This window comes from Coloeus monedula (assembly GCF_965178545.1).
Source record: "Coloeus monedula genome assembly, chromosome: 7".
In the NCBI taxonomy this organism is placed as follows: domain Eukaryota; kingdom Metazoa; phylum Chordata; class Aves; order Passeriformes; family Corvidae; genus Coloeus; species Coloeus monedula.
In genome coordinates, this window is record NC_138787.1 from 8,932,149 (window position 1) to 8,944,292 (window position 12,144).

A 12,144-nucleotide genomic window follows, 5' to 3' on the forward strand; every position below is an offset into this window, starting at 1 on the left:
TGCCACAGATCCAGAAAAGCTTTTAAGGATACTAGCGGGCTTTTTGACAGCCCCAGCTGTACAACTTCTGTGCTGCAGCCTCAGCTGTTGTCAGTTGTGTTCCCAGGCTTCTGCAGATGCAGTCTTCTCTCTTCTGGCCCTTGGGGCATTGCAAGTCTAACTTTGACAGGAGGAAAAATAGCTTTATTAATATACTGTATCCCAGGGTGTGAAATATTCTCCCATAAGTTGTACTAGTGGTCTTTTAAAGGATCTGCTTCTTGGGTTGGCCTGCACTGCCTCTATCTTGTGCATCAGATTTCACTGCAGTGCTTGTGCTCCCTGGCTGCAGAGGTGTCTGGGGACCTTTCACTGGGCTCACTGTAAGGTTTCTGCAACCTCTCAGCTGAAAATGTCCAGTTTATAGCAATGACTTTCCCTAGCCCTTGACTGGGAAGAGGCTGCTGCCTGTACATTTCTCACAAGCAGCAAAAGCCTCATCAAAACTTGTTATTTGAGGCTTTTTCTTAAGCCAGTCTGCTTGGGTTAGAAGGCTCAGAATGCCTTGCATGGTGCCTATAAACTTGAAGTAGCACTAATATCTTGCCCCAAGTGGTTACATTGGTTTCCAGTACTAGGGGGAGAAAGTGAGACGTCAAAGAGTCTTGGTCATTGCATCTCGACCAGTATTTAGAGGTGATGTGTGACAAACATTAACAGTGTCTCCAGTTGAATTGGAATTTGGAATTTTCTTCCTTCTTGAGGTGTTAACCCCTGAACTGAACATAAATGAGCTTTATGTGTTGTTTTGGTGGAGAATGCAGAATGTGTTGTCATTTAAGCTGATAGAAATTTGAATGCTCTGTTCTGAAGCTGATGTTTTTGCCCCTTACAGTGTCGCCACGCTACATGAGAGATGCACTGACAAACGATGAGTGAGAGTCCTTTTACTTTGCTCTGGGCAAACACAGAATTTGCCTTTGTGAGTTGCAACAACAGAGGAATTGGGAGGAAGGAGTGTTATCAACAATCTAGTTAGCAAAACTTGAGGATACAGCAGATCTCATCCAAACTTGCGTAACAAGACTGTGTCAAACCAAGAAAGAAATCAAACCTCCTGACTGTATTCTGCGCATCCATCATCATGAGGCCACTCTTCTGGGGTTTCATTTTTGTCCTTAAGCAGGGAAATTCAAGAATCTCTTTCATCCCTGGGGTGCTGTGGTATGGTCTCCCACTACTCTTGGGCGTTCTGCTTTCAGCACTGGAATGTTTCTGTGCTTGTCGCTCGCTCAAGGATTTAAGCCATTTATTTTGTTTGTTTATAATAGAGTTCTGGTGGGAAGACAGATGTTATGTGGGAAAGCTATTTTCCGGATCTGTTTATCCATGTTATGTGGAATCTCACAGACCACCAGTAGCAAGTAGCTATTAGGCATCAGCTTTGAGAGATTGGCATTTTCAGAAGAGGAAATGTATTAGTTCTTGTAAGCAGCTTTGCAACAAACCCAATGACTTCTTGGCACACTTGGGCTTGGTGTTTAAAATGGATTGGAGTATGTCTTTGTTTCAATATAGCCATTTGACCTTTTGAAATATTAGTATTTTAGGAAATGGTCCGTATTTGCTCGTGTCTGACAGTAAAGAGCTGACTTGAATTCCCAAAATACATTTTCTAAGCAGTACTTAGCTATGAAGACATGGTTCTAAATAAATCTCATTTAAATGCCTGTATTCAAAATTAAAAATCAAGGTTTTCACTTTCAGTCATCTTTATCTTGATGTCCCAGGGTACTTCAAGGAACTTAGCAATTAAATTGTATGCTATTATGGTAGCAGAATAGGGACAAGTCTTTGTGTTCCAAAGAATTCATGTTTCAAAATACAATGTTCAAGATTTGGCCTTCATCTCTCTCCTGCTGATACTTTGCAACACTGGTTTCACAACAGGCTGAACTTGCAAATTCTTCAGATTTAGCAGGAAACAATTTATTAATGTTTTATCAGAGAAGAGTCCTAATTGGGGTATCCATGCACTTGGGAAGACTAGAAAGCTTCTTACTCTTGGGCTTCTGTTATTCTTGCCAGGAATCTGTAGACTTGCAAATTGCCAAGGCTGCATGTGCTGAGAGAGAGCAAAGTAAACACTGTAGAAAGGCAATTTTAGCATTTTCATCTTGTTCAGCCAAAGAGATTATACATAGTTGGAAAATGCTTTCCTCCGTGGGGGGAGGATGACCACAAAACTAGAACAATTTTTTCTTTATTTGAAGAACATGTACATAAGCACACGCTGCGGTGTGTGCTTGAAAGAAGCAAAACTCTCAATTATTTTGGGTTGATCTCAGCATCTGAATGGTTGGGGGCACTTCCCTCTGGATTGTGGTGCAGGGCAAGTTGGAGCTGTCCCTCTGCCGGGGTGCAGCCCCACTCCCCCTCACAGCACTGGGCATGGGCTTTTGGGGTGCAACCAGCCTGTCTGGGGGTATTGGCTCTGTATTGGGCTCGAATGCATGGGGGCAAATGTTTTACAGGAGGTTTCTGGCCAGTTGAAGGGAGAGGAGGAAGTGTGGGTTGCTTAGAAATGGTGAGTCTTGAGCCCAGTTAGTGAAGTACTGTGTTCCATTGTGGCGGCTGTTGTACAGTGAATTGTCAGCAGTGGCTGCTTCTGATCCATCCCGGGAGTGGGAAACACTACAAGGATGAACTGTGAAAGTCTCTGGAGACCTCATGCCACTTGTTTTATCACTGCAGTCTGGTTTATTCCACTCTGTTTGGGACAGAATATGCCACGTGAGTTCACAGCTTGCCTGTGTGTATGTGTGCAATGGAAAATTAGAAATATTCCTCTCCTCGCTTAGGACCAGGTTTAGTAGCATTTAGCAGGAAATTGCTTTAGACATGAAAGTTAGATATGGAAGGGTTGCAGCAATTAATATTTTTCATTTGTTACTGCAGTTCTGGCTGTAATTTGATGCTCTACTGAACATGTTTGTCAGTAGCTTGTCCTCCTCATATCTCCTTCCATTTAAAAGTGCAAATTACAGTACTTTTCTCTAAGAAATATTGTGGGGAAAAATTCAAATAGCGATTGTCAGGTGCTGAGATATGACTGCACAGAAACCCTTTAGAACCATAGCACATTAAAAAAAAACTATTGTTTTTTTTTCTTCCATAGTTACTGCAAATGTAATCTAAGTATTGGGAACCTGCAGCTTTTGTGTAGAGCATTTACACCTCCTAGGGAGCACTGGTTACTGAAAAACCATGTTCCATCAAGTGTTATTTATTGATTTCACAGTTGTGGAAAGAGATACCAAAAACTTGGGGGTTTTTTAATCTTTGGTCAGTATCTGCAGGCAGGATGGAATGGGGCTTTGGCATTTTTTGCCACTCAGTGTGTTTGATTGCAGCCCTTGGAGCTGGAGGGAGGCACAGAAAGCTGTGGGATATCTGGCAATAGGCTGAAGGAATTCAAGTTAATTGTGTCATGAGCAGACATGGTAGTCATGGTGTACAGAATTGGTCTTCCTTCAGGCCAGCAGTGCATGGGATCTAGCCGAGTAAAACAGCACATTTCTCCCTTTGCTTTCCAAGGGTGGTGGTGAGCATGTTTAGAATCTGGAAATAGAAATTGCACTTCACGTCTGCTGAGGAACCATGGTAGGACTTTGTCTGGCTTGAACCCTGGCACTAAATCTCTCCTTTGACAGAAACCTGCCAGAGGCTGTTCACCTTCAGGTTTCTTCTGTGCCTGAGACTTTGACAAGGTGATGTAAAGTTCCTCCTTGGGTAGAGGGGCACAGTCCAATGCCAGCCTTTTGGTGTGAGTGCCCAAGGGCTGCAGCAAAGCTCGTGTGACATTTGCCATGCAGATGGAGTCAGTTCTTCGTGAACATCTGTGTCCTTTTGCCTTTCCCTCCCCCAGCTGAATTAGTCACAGAAATATAGTACGATGGGGCTTTCTTCTAGAAAATGTTCATAAGAGGCTTTCAGTTATGCAGAAATAGGTACTTGGTACCCACCAGAGAGTATCTAAAAGGTGTTTCAAAATGTATGAACATATTTATTCATCGCTACAATTAGGCTTTTTTTGGTTTTTTTTTCACATAAGTATTAAATAGGCAAATAGTGTATAAGCAGCAAAAGTATGTTAAAAAGAAAAATCCACCGTAATTTTCTCTTTTCTTTCAACAGACGTACATTGGCAGCGTGGTGATATCAATAAACCCCTACAGATCTCTACCCATTTATACTCCAGAGAAAGTGGAAGAATACAGAAACCGAAACTTTTATGAACTCAGTCCTCACATGTAAGTACAGCAAAGAAATTTTAGTTTTCATTTTGTCCGGGAACAGATGGTACCAGCTGTCTCTCTCCTCAAAAGATCTGTTGATTGAAGCAACCAAAATGAAAATCACACCACCACTCCCCCAAAATGAATTTTTATTAGCTCATCCATATTTTAAAGGGAAGTTAAAATGAGTTACTCTTTCTCTTTCATGCACTTAGGCCCTGGTATGTGCATTTCAGAACATTTCCCCTAATTGTTAGCAGTAGTGAGTATTACAGCACTGTAAAATAAGCAGTCTGTTTTCAAGGAAATCTGTTTCTTTCAAAGTCCGGACTGCCTCCTGGAAGCCTCGAGGTGTTAAATATGTTTGAATCATAGAGTGTTGCTTTTGATATCTGAAACTCTTAATTTATCTTTGTGCAATGAAGAAAAAGAACCCCTCTCATGATGAATGCAGAAATGTGTTGGATGTGTCTGAATGGTAACTGTAGGAAAATTAAACCTTGGTCTTCTCTGTGCTGGGTAGAAATGAGCCCATTCATAGAGGACAGCAGAGCACCATAAATGCATAATGCAAATTTTAAAACTAAAATAGGATGAATAATAGGACAAGGTTCTGTTTGCAGGTGTGGATGGTGTGGCTGAGAGTAAGGTGTGTGGTCTTCAAGGTCTGCATGTTGCAGTAACCATTTTATCTTGCCAGTCGTAGTGGTGAGGCTAAAGCCAGCTGTTCCTCCCCTCAGCGTGATGCTGGGAAGGAGAAGAGTTTCCAGCTGGTTGTGAAGCTGCACCTGACTCTACAGCCACAAATTCAGGAGACTGACTTGAGCAATCAGTGGCTGGATAAGTGTCTAAACAGGGCCATACATTTATGCATCTTCTTTCAGTGTTAACTTTTAGGTTAAATGAAAATTATGCGTAGAAGGTTTTCTGGAAGTTATTTGGTTCTGATTAATTTTTTGCCTTAACATTTCATCTGTCACTCTCCCAGATGCATTGTTTGAAATGCAAACAGCCCAATAATCAGATCAATTAACCTTCTGGTAGTTCTTGGGCCTCTTGGTTCTGAACTCTGGCTATGTTCAGGTTTTCTTTCTTCACAGTTTTGTTTAGCAAGCACAATTGCTAGCTAAATTGACACAGTTCCTTGCTAAAAGAACTTTCTGCTCTGCTAATTTTGTTCAGCTGCATAAAATTTGCTGTCAAATGATGGAGTATTTTGAAAATAAAATCTGTGAGTTAAAGTTTGTCTTGACATTCTGAAAGTCAGTATATGTACTTGGTTACACCTTGAATCAATTACATAGTAATATATTGATCTCCACATTTTTCTGTCTCTCTTGAGAGATGGCATTCCAGAACAGAAATGGTCAACAGTCATTCTTGTGTGTATTATGAGAGTCTTAACTTGGTACAAAAGTATTTCATAAACATCATTCATCACAAAGGACAATAATTATATGGTCAGTTTCCCACCTCACAGCAAGGACTTTGGGAGCCCAAACACTAGAAATCCACTTTAGAGGAGGAGACTGAAGTGAGAAAATATTGACTTTTAACTTTTGTCAGGAGGTCTCAACTGCATGATAGTAATAGATTTTCCTTGCAAGTTTGGATAGAGTCCCAAGTCAAGTAAAGTGTGAGCCTAAATTGTTTTGGACAGATATGATCTCTTCACAAATTTTCTTTATTTTGTATTGCTTCTGTGTGAGAATTTTGTCTTCTGACTCTTGCTAAGTGGACGAAATAAGAATAAAGGATTAGGAAATAATCTTTGCTGTGGTTTCTATTACTGATACAGCATTTCCAAACCGAATAAATATAAAATGATCTTAGTTTATGGTGACCTTGCTTCCCTTCCCACCTGTCTCTAGAGGCTTATGGGAATTGCAGAATCAAGAAGAGTCACTTTTGGCTCTGCTAAAATTGGTAGACTTCTCACCATCTTTAAGAAATATTTGGAAGGTATTGTAGGTGTATTAAATAAGTGCTATGAAGGCTGCCTTATGCCATCTCTGGCAAGCCTAAACAACTTTTCATCCCCTTTAATGTGCAGTGCCTTGTGTTGTACCGAATGATTTGTGCCAGTCCAGTTGTCCACTCTGCAAACCTGGAGCTGGTCCTTGAATGCTGGTTAATAGATCATGAGTTGAGCTTGCAGGGTGGCCACATAGTCCTGCAGGAGCCAAGCCTGGGCTGTTCACCAACTCTGTGCTTGCCTACCCCCTTGGTCAGGATGGACTAAGAACTGGGTTTGGGATGGAGCATCATCCCATCCTTGGCATCATCCCATCCTTGGAGCTTGCAGCTAATTCTAGGGTTGACTGCCCTGGCAGCCTTAGGCCACTGCTAAAAGCAGGGTTCAGGCATGTCTAGGGAGGTTGCTGCACTTCCCCAGAGACCTTGCAATCTTCAAGGTGCCTTTTTTTTTAGCTGCTCCGGAGCTTTAATGAAGAGATGCCATGAGACAAATTGCAGTTTGTGGCATTTGTTCTGCCTCGAGGGTAAGAAACCTCCCATTGATTTGTAGAAATGTACATACTTAGTTTTCTTTGATGTGTAAATCTCTGTTGAGCCATGGCCTCTTCAGAAGAATTGATTGTGGGTAAACCCACTGCACCACTTGGGAAAGACTTTTGGCTCCTCTTGTGTGATCCTGAGCAAAGTAAAATTCTTGACTGTTTAGACGGGAACTAATGCATCCAGCCTAGAAAGTGTGTCTAGAACAATTAGATATAGCGTGTTTCTTATTTCAACTTCTCTGTTTTACAAATAATATAACTTTGGTACTAGTGCCAGCTAGAAAAACCCAAGCAATTGATTAAAAAAAATTTCTAGCAGTGGTTTGCTTTGAGATTCCTACAGAAACCAGGTCAGTATGGCACCAAAACTCTTCCATCTCCTGTTGGTGTGACAGCTCACATTCTCCCGAAGTCTGCAGTTTTGGAGAGAACATTCAGGTTTGGGAAGCCCAGGATTTAAGTGTCAGCATCTCTAGAGCAATCTGCCATGGGATGTTCCCACAGGTATGGCTTCATGTGGGAGCTCCTGGAGAACGTAAATCAGGTTTTATTTATTTTCCAGGAGTTTTGTGTGACCTTCTGTCTAGGCTGGAGGTACTTGTGTGTGCCTCAGTGTGATGGGTAGGGAGGCTGTGCTTGAGAATGCCAGCTGTCCCAGTTAAAGAGCAGGCCTGGTGAGCACAGGAAAACAGAAGGAAAAAGAGACAGAAGTTTATAATGACATGAAGGAAATCCCTACCTGGAGATTTCCTGCTGTATATGGTCACTGGAGGAAACACTTTAGGAAGTGAAAAATCTGTTCAGGTGTTTTCTTAGCCCTAATCTGAAAGAGGAGGGAGGGAACAACTCGTCCTCTGTTCTGTGTTTCCTCAAGAGCGTCTGTGCGAGTGACTGATGCTTTCAGTGTCGCCAGTTCATACTTAATTGCAGGGCTGGGACAGGGTTTGTTTTTCTGTTTGTTCTTTTAAATGATCTCTGGAAACTAGAGTAGGACCACAGTCACACTTTGAACGGGCAGCCAAACTGAATTGCTGGTCAGGTGATTTTGGATAGTGTTCTAGCTGATAAAATTTGATCCAAGAGGTTTTATTTTAATAGTTCATTCCTCTCTGAGTACACTACTGTGCTACTGCTGTTGTGGCACCATGTAATAAAAGTGTTATTTTTTTAGGTCTCCTGGAATGCTTGTTTTCATAGTCTGTGGCTATTTGCATAGATGTAATAGGAAGTTTACCAAGCTTTTTAATTGTTGGCTTGTTGTTTTTGTTTTAATGTTGGTAATCTTGCTGGTTTTGTCTTTATCTGCAAGGCAGGATCAAACTTGTCTCTGACTTGGCAGGGCAGAGTATGACATTTCAGTGTTCAAACAGTTTGCTGCTTGATTGGTGCAGTCCTTACACTTCTGTTCTGCTCTCTCAGTTGATGTAATTGCTGCTTTGCTTACCTTGTGGCTGAGCGAGTCATGAGAGCAAACCAAGCTGTTTATCTTGTTTTTTTACATTGGTTTTCACCAGTGACAAAGGCAGCTGCTGGCATCTTTGAAGTGAATGCAATGGGAAATCAAATAGATTATCATCCCATGTATTTGTAACTGTTGTGCTGTATCACTTTTTGTTGAGCCATGTACCAGTACCAGATTTGCATTAAGGGGTTGGAGAGTAGGTGCTTTCTTGTGTTTCCTGTTTTAACCTTGTCTCCTGGCTACTAGCAGCTCTCTGTCCCTGGCAGGGAAGGTGGCACGTGGCTTTTTGCTCCTCTTGATGTTCTGAGATGCCTTACCTGCTTGCTCTAGAAGAATTTCAGATTATTTTAGGTTGAGGGACAAAGTAAAAGTGGCAGCTGTAACTGCTAATGGCCAGCTGCATTCAAATAAGAGTTCAGTCCCTGTGCATTTTTTTTGACTATGCACTGAAGTTTTTAGAGCAGCAGTAAAAATCCAGAGGTGGCTTTTATCAGACACCTATTGAATTCTACTTAGGCAATTTGCAATATATTCTATTCACTTGTTATGAATTTTTTTAAACCTGACATTTCTGAAGTTTTCTGAATGGTTTTTCATGTAAAGCTTTCAAACTTAGGCTTAAATTTACGCAGGCAACTGCAGAAAACCAGCTTGCCTTTATAGAGAATACGAGCACAAATATATCAATATACCTGTTAAAATGCAATAATGAGGAACTTATTAATGTTCCTCATTTCAATTTTTGTCATGTAGATAATTATTGGGATAAATAATTATCCTGTGGATATCTGCAGTTACTCTGACAATGGATACAATTTGCTGTTTCCTTTTCAAGTTTTGAGCCAATGTAAATGAAGAATATAGAAGTTGTATTTTTGCTTCTGGCTCTTCTTTTTTTTGGTGGTGTTAAAGGATTGGATATCTTCAAGAACACCAAGGTTTCAGTAACTCCTTTTCCTCTAAGATGTAAGGCAAATATTTCTGTCTGAAGGGTGTGATAAAGCCCCAGCTGTGAAGGATAGTTTCTACCTGTATGTAAAACTAAGCTTTTCCCCATAGTTAGCAGAGTGGTGAGAAACATAGTAGCTGTCTTTATTTGTTGAAGAAGATGATGGTGGGATGAGAGCCTGTGACAGAATTAAATGTCCTTCATTGCCCCAGTATGTTTATTTTAACATTTCCGTTTCAGTTAATACTTTCCTAATCTTAATTTTCTTTCTTTTTCTTGTCTTTTTTTTTTTTTTTTTTTTTTTAACCACCCCACTGTGGTCTTCTTCACCTTGCAGTATCTGCTTTTTACAGATGGTCACTTCAGAGGTTAGTTGGCAAAACTGACCACTGGGTAGGGAGGGAACATCTATGACTGGTGGAAATCATAAATGGCAATTAGGGAGGACTGTTGGTACCTAATTGTTAAACCCATGCTCGGAGTGAATTGAAAGAAGAGGGGGATGGAACCCTACAGAGGACATTGAAGTCTTTTTTTGGTAGAGGTCAGACTTACTATTCTCTTAACCTCTGTAGAGAGGCAGAGCTGGATGTGGTGTGCCCATGAATGTCAGTCCCTCAAGCACAGAGGTGAAAAGGGCATGGATGAAGCACCACACTTGCTTCAAGTGCCAGAAGGACTTCATGCCTGAGAGAGCCTCTTCTATTGCAGTGTTCTCTCACACCCACCATGGGATGCACAGTTTGCTATGTTTTACGCTTGGTAGGAGACCTCGGAAGTCCTTCTGAGGAAAAAAGAGTTTTGAGGAAGGCAGTTGTGATGTGGCTGTATTGAAGTGGCCATCTGACCTCTGAAGAGCATTTTGGAGCTGATTTGCCAGTTTGAAAGCTTAGGGTACAAAGCAGGGTTTCTCTCACATACAACAACAAATTTAGCTTTTTCCTGAAATTTGAGCAGGGCTGTTTTAGTGGGTTTGGATAGCACATAATGCAGCCATCTCACCCCAGTGCTCCAGAGGTGGATATAGTCTTATTGACAAGAACAGTAGTTGCTTGTTCACTGCTGGTTTTAGATTGCATGAAATTTCTAATAATGCAGAATAATACAGGACCTGACTTATGGCAGGATGTGTGGTTGTAAGGAAGCTCCAAAAATGCACCCAACACCCAAGAAGCATAAACAGCCTGAAAAAGCAGCGTATATATGAATGTTGTGCTTTATTTTAATTTTCAGACTATTCTGGAGTGACATTTAGACTGGATTCCAGAGTTTGGCGGAATGAGCCTTTCTGTTGATCCTCTAAGTAGCTCTGTCTAAATTAAGAAATGAAAAGGCCCTTTAAATTCCTTTTGCATGGCACTGGTACTGTCATTGTCCTGTTGGTGTCCAGGACTTGGGATGTCCAGGATGGGAGCGGACGATGCCGTGTAGTGGCAGAGCTTTGCACAGGTGGGCTGGGGCTGGCAGGGCTGCTTGCACACAGTCTGTGTGGAGACAGGGTGGATTTCTGTGCTCTTGTGGCATTTGAACACTTCCTAGCCTAGGAAGGAGTATATATAGAGACCTCAGGGGATATAAAAAGCATCAAGGCAGAACTGCCTCCCAAAATACCTCAGAAGATGGAGAGTACTGGCTGCCTCTGGTCTCACCCTCCCTCATCTCTTGGCCTCTCAGAAGCTGCAGCAGCATATTCTGCCATGACAAAAGTATTCAAAAGCACCAGTTCTGCTGGCTCACAAACATTTGAGTGTCCACAGCCACACCAGCTGGCAGTGCTGGCAGTCCCACTGCCAGAGCCCCCTCTCTGGGCTGGACCCACCTGGCTCCAGGAGAGCCTGCTGATCCATCAGTGTCTTCTTTGGAGAGTTGTGTGTGGTCCTAGCCAACACTCGTGTGCCCAGTGGGCTTCTTGAGGAAGAAGAATGCAAGAATTTGGGTACCTTTAAAACATAGTGAGTTTGTAAGGGAAACACTTAACTTGAGATCTGTTCCAGATGCTTCTGTAACTCTATAATTGTTGTCATGGTGTACAAAGGAAAATAATCTTGGAGCACCCTTCATGAATTAACTGCTGGCTTAGAGCCTCCACAAAATAACTTTGTTTTCAGAACTGTTTTCAAATATTTACTTGTACCCCTGTACACAACATACTTCACATTTGACTTCAGTCATGTTGGGGATGTAGAGTCAAATGTTTTTAGTTATCTGTGACGATCTCTCTTTTTTTTTTCTGCATGTGAGTGTATTTGTTATAGTCTGTGTTTATTTGTAAGCACAGAAAAGTTTGGAGCTTGGCTAGATTGTTAGACCAAAGATAATTAAGAAAAAAAGCAAAAAAATTAAAGTGCCTTAATATAGTTGGGGATGTGTGTAAATGCTTCAGCAGTCTAAACTAATGGTAACTTTTTTGCCAGATCTCATTTCTCTCACTTTCCTGGAACTGGATTGTTCTGTCTAGCATTCATATTATGCCATTAATATTTTTAGGACATAAAATACTGAGATTTTTTTAAAAACTAGTTCACATTGTCACATGAAGTAGAACGTTCAATAGCTTCATTTTTCCTTTCATTAGAATTTTGGGACTTTTTGCACACTGAAAATAATGAGTTGTACTTAAAAGGGAGACATTGCTGTGTTTCGCTTCTTAAATGCAGTCTGAAAAGTGAGGACAGGTAGAGAGGCCCTGTCAAAAAGGAGACAAATCCCATTTTAAGCACTGTGTGTACATGGACCAGAATTTTCATTATGCCTTTCCTGCACTGGCAACCTGGTACTCTCTTTAAGATCTGGGATTTCAAATTGCAAGTAGGAACAGCTGTTGTCCTTTCATTGGAGGTGTCTCATTGTGTTTAATGGTTGTCTTTTTCTCTTCTTTTTTTTTTTCCTTTAAGCAATTTAGAGCACACCAGAAAATGCCCATCTGCTCTGCTAGGA

The 12,144-nt window shown here is 41.3% G+C and overlaps 1 protein-coding gene across 1 annotated transcript in view; it reads left to right on the plus strand.

Annotated features, from left to right (window-relative positions):
* MYO1B (myosin IB) overlaps nt 1–12,144 on the plus strand; it is a 107,562-nt gene that overhangs the window by 25,098 nt on the left and 70,320 nt on the right. Inside the window, exon 3 of the mRNA XM_082285446.1 lies at nt 4,177–4,292. Coding sequence (XP_082141572.1) covers nt 4,177–4,292 — 116 coding nt within the window. The remainder of the gene's footprint in view (nt 1–4,176; nt 4,293–12,144) is intronic.